This window comes from Condylostylus longicornis, unplaced genomic scaffold, assembly GCF_029603195.1.
Source record: "Condylostylus longicornis isolate FDR11 unplaced genomic scaffold, ASM2960319v2 ptg000003l, whole genome shotgun sequence".
NCBI lineage: Eukaryota > Metazoa > Arthropoda > Insecta > Diptera > Dolichopodidae > Condylostylus > Condylostylus longicornis.
This window is the reverse complement of record NW_026577972.1, coordinates 1,765,595-1,784,295: the sequence shown is the minus strand read 5'-3', so window position 1 is coordinate 1,784,295 and position 18,701 is coordinate 1,765,595. Positions and strand designations below refer to the sequence as shown.

General features: G+C 27.1%; 1 protein-coding gene across 8 annotated transcripts in view; it reads left to right on the top strand.

The window, feature by feature from the left end:
* Nucleotides 1–18,701, top strand: part of LOC129606923 (paired box protein Pax-6) — a 277,309-nt gene that overhangs the window by 15,698 nt on the left and 242,910 nt on the right. For 5 of the 8 annotated variants that reach the window (XM_055517576.1, XM_055517582.1, XM_055517571.1 and 2 more), the window contains exon 2: nt 18,053–18,143. In XM_055517576.1, coding sequence (XP_055373551.1) covers nt 18,053–18,143 — 91 coding nt within the window. Of the gene's footprint in view, nt 1–18,052; nt 18,144–18,164; nt 18,638–18,701 lie in introns of those variants that run through there. The other 3 variants (XM_055517610.1, XM_055517604.1, XM_055517596.1) reach the window with 2 other exon arrangements.

The window sequence follows — 18,701 nt, the reverse complement described above, 5'->3', positions numbered from 1 at the left end:
TTAATCTTCTTCTAGCAGTTTACCAATGGTTACAAAGAATTTTTTTAGTTCGAGAGATATTCAAGTGCAAAATCAAAATTTTCCAAAAATTTTTTTACAAAATTTTTGTTTAGAAAATTTTCGTTTAGAAAATGTTCTAATTAATTCCATTTTATAACCATTTACTCATAATTCCACCTGATTAACCTATCTGGTTTTTTACAGGAAGAAGAGCCCTATATTCTGATCTTTATTTCGATATAACATAATGTTGGAAAAATTTTAGAAATAACATGTCTATCAACCGAAAAACTGAGAAAAACTGATATTAACTAAAAGAAGGTATTTTTCAAACGAAAACAAATTTTTTTAATCTTCATATTGGAAAAATTTTTGTGTGCGAATGTTGTTTCAAGAAATCCATTTAAACAGATAAAGTAACCAGATAAATACTCTTACTATTCTTAACGAAAATATCTATCATGAGAAAATTATGGATCTTATTAGTGAAAGCGGAGCTATGGTGCTAAAAGGTGATCTTTCAAAAAAGTTTCAACAGGATCTTGAATCTTCGGTTAAAATGTGGGGATCTTTAATTGAGAATCCATATAAATTATACACTGTGAACCCCAGAGCTCCAAAATTATATGGTTTGGTTAAATTACATAAACAAAATAACCCCATCTGACCTTCTAGTATCACATTGCAGCGCTCCAGCTTTTAAATTATGCAAACATTTTAAAACACTTTATAAATTATTGTAAAATTTATTCAGAATTTTCGGTAAAAAATTGTGTTGAATTAATTCAGAAAATTAGGCGTGCATCAATTCAGTCCGGGTTCATGTTAGTTTCCAGGTTCATGTTATTTTTAATGAAAAAGGTACTATCATGTAGATGCCGTTCTGTGTTGCTTTAGCGGAACTGATTTGAAGTAAAACAATTTTCTAAAGTAGATAAATAAATTAGATGACAAAGCTAGGTTTACTTTAGAAATCGAAAACAATAAATCTACGAATTTGATTCTGATATATTATGAGCATATGACCAATTTGAATTTGAAATTTCAAGAAAAGAAACTTTTAGAGACAATATTATTCCTTTCTGTTCAAATCATCCTTCAAATATTAAGAATTCGGCTTTTCACACCATGTTAGATAGACTTTTAAATATTTCAATGACAAAATTAGCCTATAAAAAGAACTAAATATAATTAAAACCATAGCTTTAAATAATGGATATTCAAAAGACTTTATTAACAAATTATTATTCAAAAAAGAACAGTTTTCTATCTTAAATTGTGTTTTTGTCAAATTTGAAAATTAGAAATAACGACAATAATTGGGTTAAATTGGCTTTTGTAGGAAAAATAAGTTATAAAGTTGTTAATATTTGAAAATCAAGGTTAAACTGTAACGTAGCTTTTTTAAAAATAGATTCAATTTAATAAATATATTTTGCATTAACAAAGACAAAATGGAAAAGTATGATAAGTCGGATGTGTATTTAATTGATTATAATGACTGCGATTATAAATATACTGGGCAAACTTGACAAGATTTCAGGACGAGGTTTTCCGAACATATGCGCTCATTTAGATATGACAAAAATGATTTTGTATTAGCTAAACATCAGTTAAATGAAAATAAACATTTTTGCACTATTGATAGTTTAAAAATTTTACATGTCCAAAATAAGCAAAAAAAATTGGATATTTTAGAGTCGTTCGAAATTAATAAAACTTCAAAAAATAAAATTATTTTATTAACTAATCAGTCTGAACTAATTCATACACCTGTTTCGAATCGTGTGTCCGATTAGGTTAATTAATTTTATTTGTAATGTTTTTATTTCTAATTTTATATATTTTTGTTTTTTTTTTATTTTGTTTTTATTTTTATTTTTTGTGTGTGACTTTTAATAATTGATGTTGTAGAGTTTTATGGTTTTGTACATATATATGTACACAGGTACATTCGTACTAATAAATTACAAAAAAGAATTTCTGACATTTATTCTAGTATGTATGATAATTATAGTTTATAAAGAAAATTCGATTAGTAATACTTAGTTCCCTGAGGATGAAATAAAAACTGATACTAGTTGGAATTCATATATTTGAATAATTTTTGTGAAATTTTAAGTAAGTAAATAAATGATTACAATTAAACATAATAAAAATTGTAAATAAATGATAAATTAGCTTTTTTGCAATAATCCTTTTTTTCCAAAAAAAAATGTAGTTGAATAAACAGTGTTTAATGGACACAAGTTTACGGTATACAAATGAAAGCATTACTAAATGAAAAAGAATTTGTATTGTGCTATAAATATTTCTGAATTCCTCGAAAAATATTTTGATTTTGGCTACAAAATATATACAAAATTATTGTAGCTTATTCAGAAATCTTTTTTGTTCTAAGTAGTTAATTTAATTTCATAACCAACACAAAAGTATAACTAATTTGGAAACTGTTAGTTCTAAAACTGTTTTAAATTATATCCAAAATAAAAATAAAGGTGTAGGAAATACATTAGTGTGAAAATTAACTACAAAGTGTGGTTCCCATGATTTCGGATGTAGTTCTGGTTATAAAAAATATCTTATTAAGATAAAGTTTTCTCAGTGTACGATAAGTGGGAGAGAGGATCATATCCTCTATATGATCCTCTCTCCCACTTATCGGCCAATATCTTGGAGGAACGGATCTTAGAACAAATTAAAAACTCCAAGAAATGGTCGCGATGCAAAACATTTCACCTTTTTTTTTATTAATATGCCAATATACATGTTTTCCATGACATTGTCTGATGCTTTCTTCTTTTATGATTATGGAACAAAAAAAAAACATTTGTGTGGCTACAAAAGAAAATTATTTTTCCCCATTTCATTTTTCTTTAATTTTTTTTTTGTTCTTTCTTTTCTCCCTTTTACATCCATACGTTTATAAATGTCGTACTCACGTATAGTATATTAAATAAGGATTGAATGTTTCTGAACAGAGAAACAAAAAACAATACCTTTCCTGCATTATTTATTTAACGGTAATACGCAATTGAAATAGACAAAGATGTCGTCATCAGCATCAACACCAACGATTTTCAAAATCAATACGTGCTTTGAATTTATAATTGAAGAAAATAAAATGCAGGTATATATATATAAAAAAATGAATGTTAGAAAAATGGAATAACAAGGGACACACAAAAATTCTCCAAATTCCACAAAAGATTTAAAAAAAAAATAAAATCAACAATTTGAACACTGAAAGCGAAATAATCGGCTCTGCCAAAAATTTTCAATTTCACGTATCTCGGAGGAAAAATATAGCATGCGTCGTTAATTATGCAAAAAAGTTTTTTTTCTTAAATTAAACATTTTTCAAGAATCCAATGTATTCGGCTAGAAATTGAACAATTCTTTTTTTTGAAAATTTAAAAATACAAAAAAAACGGGAAACTATATAATTATAATTGGTGCAGTGGTTATGGCACCTGGCAAGGCTTTAAACTCGAGACTCTTACCAAGTCTCGGGTTTAAAGCCTTGCCAGGTCTCTATAATAATAACTTAATATTATAAAGCTTAATATACAATATTATAAAATAAATTATGAATACGAGTATAAAAAATTAATTGTCTATGTATTTATAATATTCGATATTGTACAAAAATAAACAATAAAGATCAATAGCCTTCAGTATTTAGTGTGAAGAAAAACTATGGTAGGCTGGCCACTGCCTAATTAACTCCAATGACCTGTAAAACTGATGCTTAAGTCTAAAGTCAAGTAGGAGGTTCTAATGCTCCCAAGAGCATGAAGAAAGGGAAAAAAATTATATACTATATGACATACCTATTTAATTGCATATTTTTGAGGATAAGAAAAAGTTTATTCCCTCTGAGATTCATGACATTTACAGTTGTTGAATTAATTCATCGACTCGAAGATTTGGCACATTATTTAAGGAGAGCTTAAAAAATTGTAAAAAATACACTTAATTATGGTTTACCGATTGGAACTGAATTGTGTATGCTAATATAGTTTTTAAGCAGAAAAAAATACCAAGAAATTATTAATTATACCTAGAAATTAAGCATAATTTTATGAAAGAATTGTCCATTCTTTGACATTAGAATTACACTAATATTATATTTTTTATTACACAATTCAGTAATTAAGACTTATAAACTGAATTTTATTTCAATACGAAAAATTCTAAAAATAATTAAAGTGTCTAATTTTTTGTATTTAATCTTCGAATCAAATATATTTTTACATATACGAGTACATACATAGTTGTAGATATGTATTAATTATTCATTGAAATATAAGAGAATGAAGGATGCTTTTAAATTTTGCTAGAAAATCATTATCAATAATATTTTTCCTGTATATGTACTTGAAATGTGTATTTGGTTTTATAATTTAACCATCATCATTCATTCAAAAGAGACTCGAAATACCAAACTGAATTGTTAATCTTATCTTATATATGAGTGTATTGTAATATGGTTTATTATAAATATATATATAATAAGGGTGCCAGAAGTAGGTACATAGTTGTTTGGATAGAGATTATGTTATGAAAATTTTTTTTGTTAAAGTCTCAATAATGGTGTTTTGATATAAATGTTGATTTGGATGGAAAATTAGAAAAATCATCTCCCTTTTATATAAGATAATGTTAAATCGCGAGAGTATTGTGCATGACAACAAAAAAACGAGAAAAATATTTTACGAATTTGTTATCCTATGTCAAGTAAATATACCGTTATTGACCATGGGACAGACTATGATTTTAAGTTGCCATATTGCGCATACTAATTTATGCAAAATTACAGAACTGTGTTTTTAATATTTTCTAAGATATGGCCAAACTACTATTAAAGTAGTATAGCAGCTACCAGAAAGAGGCAAACGATTTCAACAAATCTCATCAAACACATTGGCCCTACTAATATATTCACTTGTGTGAAATTTCAATATCACAGCTTTTATAGTTTCTGAGATATAGTCAAATAAATTTTGAAGTTGTATGGCAGCTACCCGAACTCGAAATTCGATCATATCCAATTTAAATAGGGTTCTGGAATATACTATAATAAATCATTTGTGAAAATATGGTGAACTTAGCTCAATTAGTTTTTGAGTTACCATTTGGACGGACGGACGGACAGACAAAGCTTAATCGACTCAGAATTCGACGTTTGTGTGTATGTTTTCAGACTATCTCAGGCCATTATTTCTTAACGTTACAAATGGTAAGGCAAATTTAGTATGCCCTTCGAACATACGTTCATATGTACGATGAATAAAAATTTTTATCATCATTCTTATCCTTATTTCTTATAAAACTTTCAATTTTTGTAATGGTAGCCTTAACTAAGTAAGTTTTTCGTAGTCAAACTAAAATTATGCAATATAAAAAAGATTCGTGCATTGCTTGGCCCTTATTTGAATTTATCGTTCTCATTACTTCATTCTTTCATCTAAGAATTGATTCACTACAAATAAACATGATTCTTCGCATCTAAGAATTGATATTTGAATCATGTTTACATCTAAGAATCGAAAATTACCGTCTGCATCTATTTCATTAATTTTAAAATATTTGGTGATGTAGCTTTTATTCTCACTTTGTCACTTGACCATGTTCTTTAATGCGGATTTAGTATAGTTGGTAAATTTAAATAGCTCGGAAATGATTATTTTTATGTTGCACAGGTGAGATGAAAAGCAAATCATGTCCTCAACATCGCAAACTTTTTTCACTAATATAACCGAATCTCCTTTCTTAGATTTTGTTTTTTTTTTCAAACCAAAATTTCAGTTGAATTCAGCGTATTCCTGATCAGATTATATACAGTTGGTTCAAGAAGTTTTCATTTTGAATGTTTTACTTTTAAACACTAAAAACTGCATTTTTTGAGCGTATTTTTATACTAGTATGAATGTATGTCCGTTCGTCCGTCTAAACGATAACTCAAAAACTAGTTGAGCTTTTTTAACAAATTTTCACAAATGATTCATATTAGTAAATGCCAGAACCCTATTAAAATTGCAAATGATCGAGTTACTAGTTTGAGCAGCTGCCATACAGTTTTAAATGTTTTTTGGCTATATCTCAGAAACTATAAAAGCTGTGGTAATGAAATTTCGCACAAGCGAATATTTTATTTGGGCCATTGGGTTTAATAAAAGTCATTAAAATTGGTTGGCTGCCACACAACTTGAAAAGTTATCTTTAATCAATATCCATATAGATATCTTAAAAACTGTTCAACCTATAGCACCGAAAAGTTGCAAAATAAAATATTGTAAAATGGTAGCTATATTCATTAAAAGTTGTTCAGATCTTATGAGCACTTGTGATAACTGCTATGCAACTCCCAAAGTTATTTGGCATTATCTTAGAAATTATTGGGGCTATAATATAGAAATTTTAACATTTTCATTAGAAATTTGCCAAATCATAGAAAATATTGAAAACAAAGCACTGAAATTTTGCATAAATTAATATAGTAATACGGCAACCTAAAGTCATAGTCTGCCCCATAGTCGCAGCTCTGGCATATTTACTCTCACATTGGACAACAAATTCGTGCGGGTTAAAATAAATTAAAGCAACCGTTTCTTTTGGATGTTAACAAAAAAGTTTGCGTTAAATTAAAAAATGTTTGTACGAGTAAGGAACTCACCGCATTAAACAGAATTAATCAAAAAAGTTTTCATACAATCATCATATTTCAATAATTCAAAGGATTCAGAATTGTCAAAAAAATTTTTTTATTAATATTAAAAAAAAACGTACTTTTATTGTGGTACTAGTATATTTATGTTGTGGTAAAATTAGTACTAATGTAAGTACTAAAAAAATATGGGCAGAGGCAAAGGACTTTCAACAGGCATGCGTAATTTAATTGTAAAGTTACATTTTGAGGAAAAATTTTTTCGAGAGATTGAAGCCAGTGTGATACAAACTCATACAAATGATTTATGTCTTTAATAACGTTTTTGAAACATTTACGATAAATATCACAATCACTTAGTGATTCGATATTCAGAATAAGCGCGTATTGCGATATTATTGTAATGGTTTTTGCGGGGCTTTTTATTGTTTTTAGTATTTTAAATAATAATTTGGTCATTAATTAAAAATGACCATTTTAATACGTTCATATCCTTAAACTGCGTTCATTTGAAAAGTTGCGAGTGAGAAAAGAACGAGATCATGTGATAATTTAGAATCTTTATACCCGTACGAACGTATATTCGAAGGGTATACTAAATTTGCCTTTTCGTTTGTAACGCTAAGAAATAACGGTGTTAGATATAGACTCAAGTGTATGTTTTTGATCAGCGTCAAATTCTGAGTTGATTTACCTTTGTCGGTTCGTCCGTCCGTCCCAATGATAACTCAAAAACTAATTGAGCTAAGTTCACCAAATTTTCACAAATAATTTATTGAAAAAAGTGCCAGAACCCTATTTAAATTGGATATGGTCGGGGTACCGGTTCGGGTAGCTGCCATACAACTTCAAAATTTATTTGGCTCTATCTCAGAAACTATAAAAGCTATGCTATTGAAATTTCACACAAGCGAATATATTAGTAGGGCCAATGTGTCTCATAAAAGTCGTTGAAACTGCTTGGCTCCTTCTGGTAGCTGCCGTACAACTTCAAAAGTTATTTGGCTATATCTCAGAAACTATAAAAGCTGTGGTATTGAAAATTCACACAAGCAAATATATTAGTAGGGCCGATGTGCTTGATTAAATTCGTTAATATTGCTTGGCTCTTTCTGGTAGCTGCCATACAACTTCAATAGTGGTTTGGGACACACAGTATTTTGAAAAATACATAGTACTGAAATTTTGCATAAATTGATATGGTAATACGGCAACTTAAAGTCATAGTCTGTCCCATAGTCAGTTATGGCAACTTTATTCGCATATAGGATAAGAAATTCGTACGGGTATCACAGAGTTGACAAGGTCAACTCTATTTTTTTTCGTTTTGTTTTTTTTTTATTAATAACATTTTTTATACCTTTTTGTTTTTTTGATTATTTTCTTCTATGTTAATTTTTATTTTAAATTTTTTTCTTTATATGTTCTTTACTTTGTACCTTTCATATTTAATATATATTCGTGTTCATTTTTAAATGGATGGCAAAATCATTTAACACTTTAATTATATAACCAACCACTGTAAAAATAAGAAAATATTGAAGCAAAAAATAAAGAAGAAAGCAAACAAATATTAAAACAGGACTTGACAGCGTCGCTTGTTTTTATTTTTATTGCTATTTTTTCCTTTTTTTTTCTGAAATTTTAAAATTTTTATTTCTTGTGTAATGGATTTTTAAAAAGTAGGTGCTTTTGAAAGCGCAATCTTTTTTTGTCTTTTTGTTTTTCTAAAATGTAAATTTGTTTTTTTAGAATTTCCATATTTAGAATCAATTCCAATTCCCGCATTGGAAATGATTGTATAAGAATGTAAGAATTTCATGGAATGTTTTCAAAACGTTCGCATTTTGCAACGAAATTTAGCTGAATCACATATATTTGCTATATAGAAAAATTTCCCTGACACTGAAATTGTATTAATACCGTATCGATGCACAGTACAGCAATTGGTGTTTATTAGCTGAATTCTGCATTAATACAGAATTATTACAATAATTTCAGGCTTAGTAATAGTGCTCATGCAGTAGAGTCTGCAAATCATAAAAAATCCTACGGTCCTACTGGCGGTCCTATTCAGCTCTTACGTTTTTGTTTCTGAATTTTTTGAAATGATTTTGATTTAAATATTCAGCAATAAGCATTTAAAGGCTGATGGATTGTGTTAAGAATTCTGAATTTTCAGAAAACTGTGTTGAGAACAGTTTTTTGTTTTTAGTACCATTTGGATATCTACTTCTATATTTCTATTTCTAGAACACACTTTCCCTCTTCTAAATTTTTTACATTGATATAAATGAGCATATTATATTTTGTTATTGCCTTGTTTTAAAATATCACAACCGTTCGCTACAATTCTGTCCACAAATTTAATGAATTTTATATGGATTTCATATATGTATATGCGTATATTAGTTATTATAGAAATTTATCAATTCGTATAAGAGATTTAAATTTTTAAAATTAAAAAAATTATTTGGAGATTAAATTTTTGTTTTTATGATATAAGAATTAGAGGAAATTTAGATCTTAAAGGTGTAGGTAAATTTATGTTTGTGTGTGTGCGCCTGAATGTTTGTGCTAATATTTAGTAAAATTGAAGAGAGAGAGTGAGAGAAAAAAGTTCGAGAATATTTATTATTCTTTCTTGTTTTTTTTTTTTGTGACTAATTAGTTATGTCACCTTATACTTGATTTAATTTTCCATTAAATTAATTTTAGTTAATTTTTTTCTAATTCTGAACGCCTTTTTTATTTTTAAGTTTTTTGTTTTTATAAATTTTGTTTTGTTCCATTTTTAGTATGCGTTTATATATACATCGTGTGTCTGTGTATCATACATTTTGGTTTACGCAAGAAAAAATGATGTTAAAAGTATTTTCATTAAAATAAAGGAAAATAATTTTAAAAATTTAGAGGGTAATTATGATTCACGAACCGAATAAGTACTGTGTGCAAATAACTTACTCGAATATCCGCCAAAATGATATTACCATTTGTACGAACAATTAAATTCGCTGTTTTATATGTTTTTATCGAGTGCCAACTTATTCTATGTTGTGATGAGTACACCAGTAGTAGTACAACTGAAGACGAGGAAAATTCAAATATTTAAAGGATGCGAGCATATATAAGGGGATATTAATTTAATCTTAGTAAGTCCAAATTTAATATCTTAAATTTTTTTATATCCTGCACCTTCATAAAGGGTATATTAGCTTTGGTATGGAGTGTTTAACCACTTGAAGGAGTTGCCTGCGGTATGGATATGTATATATATTCTTACTCAACGTAAAATTCTTGCGTTGGTTTATATATGTCCGTCCGTCCGTCCAGTCGTAGGATAATTCAAAAAACAAATGACGAAAACACCACAAAACTTTTAGAATTTGTTTCTTATGTGATAAGGATGAACCCTATTATATTTGGACCAATTCGGACAACGGGTTCGGGTAGCTGCCATCGAATTAAAAAAATTTATTTTAAATATTTCAAAAATTAATAAAGGTATAAAAATGAAATTTTGTATAGATCTGTCAATTATATTTTACACATGCTCTAAAAATTTTAATGAGATGAAAGCAATTTTTATAATTCGAAAAAATAATAAAGCTAGATTCATGAAACTTGGCAGTCGTTTGCCCAAATAAAGGTCAAATATATTCCTGAAGTTTTGGTGGACTTCCTTAACAGGTTAGAGTAAAAGCCAATTTTATTTGGAAAAATAATAAAGTCAAATCCATGAAATTTGGCTGTCGTGCCTGCAATTATAGATCAGACATATCTGTGAAGTTTCAATACAACTGTTTCACAGGTTCAAGTAATTGCCATACAACAATTTGAATTATATCCTGTACCTATACTTTTACTTTATCATACAGTTATTTTAAAATTAACAAATTATTTTACAACAAATATTTTACTTCTTGAAATGTACATAAGTACATATGTTCATATGTACATAAATCTTTACGAGTACTAGGAATTTCTTTCCACAGATGAAATTTTCTTTCTATCTGGCCCCTTCTAAAAGTTATAGCCCCTAAAACAATAAAAATGGCATTTTTTAACTACTCATTGCAACAAAACAAATTACTTTTTTAAAATTCATTTACCGTTATCTGAAATACATTTTTTTTAAATTTTTGATGTCAATTTTCTATTAGTTTAAAATTTTTGCAGCTTTTCGACACCAATTAGCTAGTTTATTTCGTCAGAAGTAATTTTTTTCCATGTCCGAGCTTTCTCAAGTTGCCCCTTCTCGAAGTATGTATTTTTGAAAATTATAATGATTTTTCTTAACTAACGCAATTGCGCTCTTGAATTCGAGTTATTACTCGTATTCGTTGACGCCTCTTTAAATTTTTTTTTATTTTATTTCAAAGATTGCGCACATTGCTCATCCTAAATGTATGCAACCTTTAAAATATTTTTGCATATGAAAGAAAGTAATTTAAATAATATAATTGATTGCTTTTAAACAATATTTTCACCATTGGTTTGATCCAACTTTTTTTACAATTATAGTATCATAATGCCTTAAAATATTACTGATTTATGAACTCAAAATAAAAGTTGACATACAAATTTCCATTTGAAATTTAAACATGTGTTTGTTGAGTTCTCAAAAGTAATTCTGAAAATGAAAATGCAATTAAAAGAAAAGCATTTTTAAGTCGGTACGTATTTATGAAAAAAAAATTCATTTACGTTTTATTTATCAAAATAAAAAATAATTTTGATATTACTAGTATACTAATCAATTGTAATATTATTTCAATATTTACGAATGAATATTCTTACACACAATAAAGTTAAGTTGAACATAAAGTTTCTTGGAGTATCTTAAGAAATTTGGAGAGAAATTTTATTGCATTGATTAATAGAAAAACTCATTTTAGTGAGCCTGCTCGTTGAATATGAATATGTTTATTCTAGGCTTTTCAGGAAGTAATTCGAAAAACTGTATAAAAAGCTAGCGTCTGTTAAATTTCTTTGCGTTCACTTGTTGAGCCCAATATGTTTTCTATAAAATATATACACTAGATCCTTAAAATTAAAACCATCATAAATAAAGATAATTTTGTTTGTAATAGTTAGGGATATTAGCTTTAAAATCAATTAAAATCAATTAAAATAATGAAATTTTTTGGCATAGATATTTAGACTTTATAAGGGCCCAAATAAAGTCTAAATATTAGACAATATTTAGACTTTATTTGGGCCCTTAAAATCTTAGCATAGAAATGGTTTTCGAGCTATATCTTTTGTACCATAAAAGATTTCTCAACACTTAGTGACTAAAATTAAGGTTTGGGAAAGTGGACAGAATTCTGTAAAAAAAAATTCAAAGTTACAAAAAATTTCGAACGAAATTACCTGGTTAGAAAAAGCTGAAAAAATAAAAAAAAGGGAAAAATTTAATTTTTCCTAAAGTTCGAATAATTGGTATTCCGAAAGTATACGAAGTACATAATCAAGTAAGGTGTTTATTTTAAGTCCTTTACTAGACCTTTCAGAAACTGTTTGTTTGAAGCCCCTATCTTTCCGGAACGGAATTTATAATCAAAAAAGCTTAGATAACTAGAAATTTCGTGAAAATTCGTTAAAATCCCTGTATCTCGAAAACCCTTGAGATTTCGCACCGACTCCGGAGCAAAAGTTTTACCCATTTTCGACCCTCTAACCAATGGTATATGTTGTTGTATACCTTTCTGAATCATCCTGTATATATTTAGGCGACACTCGAATGAATTCACATTATGCGAAATTAAACAAAAATAGTTTAAAAATATCCGGTCATTTTGTTTATTCACATTCAATAGTTTTACAAAAAAAATTGCCAACAAATTTCGCAAAACAAAAAGATTTACACTTTTTGTTTAAAAAAGTTTCTGTTTTTTTTTTTGTCAAATTTAAATTATGAGGTTTTAAGTGAGCGAAATTGAATGAAAGTGGAAACTTTGGTGGCTAGAATTATGTGATTTTAAGAGAGCTACTATTAATTGAGTTTTCTATTAAGCGAGTTCTAATACACTCAAAAGTAGAGATTTTTCTTGTCAAAAGTGTACTTTCGTGCCCTTAAAATTATGCTTCTTTAAAAAAAAGACATACATACTTTAATATTGTATTTCATATTTAATACGTTCATATTGTATTTCAGGTATTTAATCTTTTCGAACGTTGGAAATTTCAACAGACTACTTATATTTATCGAACAAATATTACAATATAAATTACAAAAATTGCAGATTTGTACTTTTTAAAATAAATACTGGTTAATACTAGATATCTTATTCTCTGGCAAAACTAGAAATCACAAAAAATGCAAACATGCATTAGCGAAGTCTGTAACAAACGCCACGCTTAATTAAAACGCTTTCGTGAACATTTTGTTTTTTCTTTTATTTTTTCGTGAATTTATTAAAAATGGAATTGAGGAGCTCGGAGAGGCTCACAAAAGAGTGACAATTTTAAAAAAAAATTTTCATTTTAATTTTTTGTTTTTTTGAAATATGAGATTTTTCTTTCCATGTTAATTTGATATCATCTATATAAAAAATAAAAAAAAATATATTTGAATTCTCAATTGCTTTTTGATAAAATTTTCTCTTCAATAAGCAGCAACAAAGACTTATGGGTAAAAGTATATTGAATTAGCGTTACCGTTTTAACTCAAATTTAATCATTACAAAATTTTAAATTTGATGAAAGCAAAAGTGATTTTTCGAAATGTAATCCAAACGTTATATTCAAAATATTTTTAAAGTAAGCTTTTACAATTTGGGGATTCTCCTTGTACACATGTTAATTACTATCGACAAGTCGTTATTATACATTATTCTGAATTTCCAATTGAAAGATATATAAAATGCATATAATTGTATTAAAAAATAAATTCTATTTTAATAACGTATTTTAAAAATTGTGTTTTTAGAATAAGTAGAGAATTTAAATTTTCATTTCATTTTATAAATCAGCACATTTTAATTTCTAGATTAAAATAATTTAGTTATTTAGTTATTTATAAGCGTTTTTTACTTTTATTAATTATTGTAAGCCCATAAAATTTTCAAATTTCTTTTCTAAAATTTAGTTAAAAAAGTTTATTTTAAAAAAAATTTTCAATTAGTTTTAGTAGATTTAGTTCGTTGGATTTGGTTACGAAACGTACTCGATTTAAAAGAAAAGTCTTTTTCTAATAAGGATTTTTTTAATTTGTGCTTTTATGTGCAAAGTATCCACCGGCGCGAAAAGTGAGATCTTAATATATTTGAATTCCAAATTATACAGGGTAATACAAGCTTATAAATTTTAATTAAGAAACATATACATAAATAGATTTAAGGTAAATTCAGTAATAATATATACGTATATTCTTTTGTCTTAAATTTACCTTGAAAATTCGATTTTAAAAATTCAATTTTCAAATTACAACAAAAATAATATTAATTATGAAATTCGGCTAATGAGTTGCAATTGCTGAATTGTATACAAATATAGTATTATTGCAATTTTAAATTCACGATTCAAAACGTTATTATTGTAATATTGCAATTTTCATGTGATTTTGAATTTTGAAATATCCTAGTACATGAAAAATAGGAATTAATTAAGAAAGGTCCAATTTATTTAGTTTTCTGATCCAATTACATTACATGAGGGACAAAATATAGTAAAAAATTGGAAAAAAAACTTTAAAAAATATTTATTCCCATAAGAAATTAATAAAAAATATAAACTTCTACTATTGTTATTGCCCGTTTGTACCTAGGTACAATTAAGTTATAATAACATTAGTGTGATAGGCAAAATTCTATTTCTATAACGCTCTTGTGATTGAGTGTCTCAAAGACTATTGAATCCGTACGTATATAAACAATACATAGTAATCATGGCGATTATTATATAAAGCAATGTGCAGAACAATTTGTCGACAATTTCTCATACCCGTATAACTCAGTTGGTATAGCGTCCGCCTAGAAAGCGGACTTCTTTGCTTGAAGTCCATTTTGAGGAGCAAATTTTTTTAATTCATTTTTTAATTTTTAAGTTATGTCATCCATCTGTTCTACAGTTGCATAAAGGAATTTCCAATATTCATTCTCATAAGAGCTTTAAAAATTTAAAATAAAAAACCGAAAAAAATTATTTTATTTTTAAAACTATTTTGTTTTTTAAAAAGAGAAATAGTCTAGCATTTTATTAATTGTTGTCGCGGTCAATTTTGCCTTTTTCCTTTTTGTTTTTTTTTAATGTTTTTTTACTCTAACAAACAACAATATAATGGTTGATTAGATTTAAGTATTGCCTTTTCGTTGATAAATTTAATGGAAAATTAAATCGAGTGTGAGGTGAGATAACAAATTTTTTTTTCCATATTGTTAATAATTAAATGTACAAGAGAAAGATTAGAAATATATTAAATGGACACCATTATGAAACTAGAGCCAAATAAAACTTGTTCTTTTTTGCGTAACACAAAAAAAAACATATCCAGGAGATGGTTAAAGAAATACGAAACAAAAATTACTGCTGTTAATGACCTAAGTATTCATTTTTCTTATACGAAATACACACATTGATCCCACAAAAATATTAACCACAAATAAATCAGCAGTTAAGAAATAAAAAAAACCTGTTTAAAATTTGACACTTTCTTTTTTTTTTTTTCTTCATTTTTTAAAACATTTGAAAATATTCATGAGCCAAGCCGACGCCGTCGCCATTATTAAAGCCGTGGTTTTTTTTATTTTTTTTTTTGTGTGCAACAATCCATCTTTTTCGAAAATAAAGTTTTTACTAGCTTACCTATATGTAATTTATATGTAAGGCACATAAGTTTGGTTAGTGGTATTGAATTTTTAGCATTGCAGATTTTTGTGCTATATGCAATAATGTTGAACTCTATAGATTTTGTAGAATTTGTTATATATACATCTAGTACATTTGAAGTCAGGGAATATTTGCCTATCGTTACCAAATATACGAAATGCAATCCATCACAATGAGGATGCGAGAGAAATTTGAATGTTTCCAAAATTCCAAATGGGGGCCTTGTCAAGAGCAAAATTTTCGAATAAAATTCTCCAATCCCATTTTTTATTCTAACTTATCTCTTTACTCCTATATTAGGTGGTATGTTTGGCTTTTTATTCAGTATGAGGGAGAATTTTTAAAATTCTATTTTCTCTAACCATCTACGCAGAATTACATCTAGAAATCCGAGTTTCTTCTTTTTTCTACACGAACAAATTTTCTTAAAAAATATTCCAAAGGAATCATCTCCTAAGAGCTCTAATAACAATCCCAGACAATTTTTTATATACAAAATATTTATTTTAAGTTATGAACTTTTTACCCTATACTTTTTTGCGTTTTTGTTAGTCTATATCACATTAATACTATCACATGTATATTTATTATATACAAATATATATGTGATACATTAATATTTGAATTAACTTGAAAGACATTTAAATAAATTAATTTGAACATCTTTGCTATATTATCAAATATAATTTCCATAAATGTTTGTATAAAGAAGAAAAACTACGAAAAATAAATGTACAAGCTGTAGTAACCATTAATACCTTTTTCTTTTTTTACCGACCGTATTGTGTGTACAATAGGTAGGTTATGTGATGGCAACAAATTTTGCATATCGAGTTTTCGGTGGGAACGCACTTCATTTGTTACACTTCGATTTAAAAATTTGTTAATAGGTTTTTACCTGATTTAACTGTGCACTTTTTTAGCATTTTCCAAAAATTTTTTGAAAAAAAGTACTTATTAGTTTCACTCTGTCCGTCAGTCCGTGGATATGTTTACAAAACTTCTACGCCCTTGAAGATAGAAAGCTGAAATTTGATATGTACATAGATCTTTACTAGAAATTTATTTCCGCAAACGAAAACTTTTACCTATCCCCCCACCCCCTCAGGAAATTATACGCCCTAAAAACCCTAAAAATACCATTTTTTAACTATTTATTGCAGTGAAATCAGAAGCATTTTTCAAATTTTGCAAACGCAGACAGCCAGTGACTTGCTTCTCCTATCGCGGCATATATAAGTAAACTTTAAAAAAAAACAAAATGGCTGTACAAATTCACCGTTATCTAAAATCCGCTTTTTTTTAATTTTTGACGTTGGTTTTCTTCTAGATCCCAGGTTGGGGAACCCTGAAATTTTAGCTTTTAGGCACTAACAAATAGCTCATTTTGCTAGAAGAAAACTTTTTTTTCATCTCCCCCTCTCAAATTATCGCCTCTTGAAATTTGTAAAATTTTTTGACGCCTTATATTTCCGAAACCGAAAGCTTTTTCAAATTTCTATAAACGCACAAAGCTAACGGTAAAATCCATGACATTAAAAAATATAATTATTTTTCTTAACTCACACAATTAAACCTTAAAATCGAGCATTATGTTAGCCCCACTTTATATTAATTTTTGCTTTATTTCAAAGACTGCATATATGCATCATCCTAAATATATGCAATCCTAGAAATAGTTTTGTATATGAATGAAAATAATTTTATTAGTGTGATAGGTATACATAGACTGTATTTAAAAGCAGAATTTTCACTTGTTGAAGGGAAAGTGCTACAATACAAACCATTGATTTGACCCAACTTTATTTGAAATTCTAACGTTATTTTTAATTTGACTTAGGTTATTAAAATCACAAAATCGCTAATTTATTTTATACATATACATACTTCTCCTTCTTTAATTCTAAAACTTTACTGTAATGCAAAAAAAACTAAATGAGTTATTTTTTACATTAAAAATTTTTGAAAAATTTACTAAATTATTTGAAAACGATAATTAAAATAGTGAGACACTGGCAATAACAGTAAAGATATAAGAAAAAGTAAAAGTTCAGGTAACTGAAAGTTGAAAGACAAAATAGAAGTTCATTGACAAGTATATAAGTGATTTGTTGAGTGTAAGAGCGATGTGAAGTCTCGTGACTCCCCATCCCATTTCCTTAATTAAAAACGATATTTAAAAAAGTTAGCTAGTTAGAAGTACTTTTTAAGTAATTGAAAAGTAAAATGCGATATACTACGAACATGACATAACGTGAATTTTATGAGTTGTAGCGAAAATGTGGTGATCTCATGTAGATTAAATAATTTAAGACACCGATTTCAATTTCTTAAATACGATTAATATAAGTTCAGAATTGCATTTTTGGGGAATTCGTTTTATTGGAGAATAAAAAATACACATTGTCATATTTTACAGGAGAGAAGAGTCGATATTTTCATTTATCGGTTCCCGGTCTCCTCCGGTATAATTACAATTATTTTAAAACATTGTTTATTGTATAAAATTATTATTTTGCTAATAATTATTTTTCATTTTTTTATTTTCAGATTTTTTCGCAGTTAAACCCAAGGATTTTGCGGGCTAAAATTCATATTTCGTTTTATGTTTTTCGGAGTATCAAATCCTTTTTTTTTCGAAGTAAATTTCAAAGAACAAAATTTTATAATTCCTTTTGTTTTGGAGTTAAATAATATTAATATTACTTATATTTAAAAAACATAAAATTAAATTAAACTATTTTATAAAATATTAAATAAATAACATTGGTACAACGAAAAAAAAGAGGAAATAGAAAATTCATTCTTGATTTGTATAGAGAGAGAGAGAGAGAGAGACAAAAAATTGTGTAAATTATAAAAATTAATTTTTGAATAAAAATAGAATAAAAAGACGGCTTTATAAGCTCTCTTTATCCCTTACTTTTTTATGTAAAATATTTTATTTTTAATATTTTAATTTATTATTGCAAGTTTTTCGTCTAGTTTTTTATTTAAATTAATAATAAAAAATTAAAAATTTATTCAAACTTCTATACTTGTTTAATAATACAATTATCAAGCTGATTGGCACAAGTTTACAGCACCCGTTATCGCGGGATGGTGTGGATGCATTTTGGAAAATGCCACATGCAGGTAAAATGTATTTTTTTTAATTCATTCAACAAAAACAAAAATGTTAAGGATGAGTTAGTTCAAA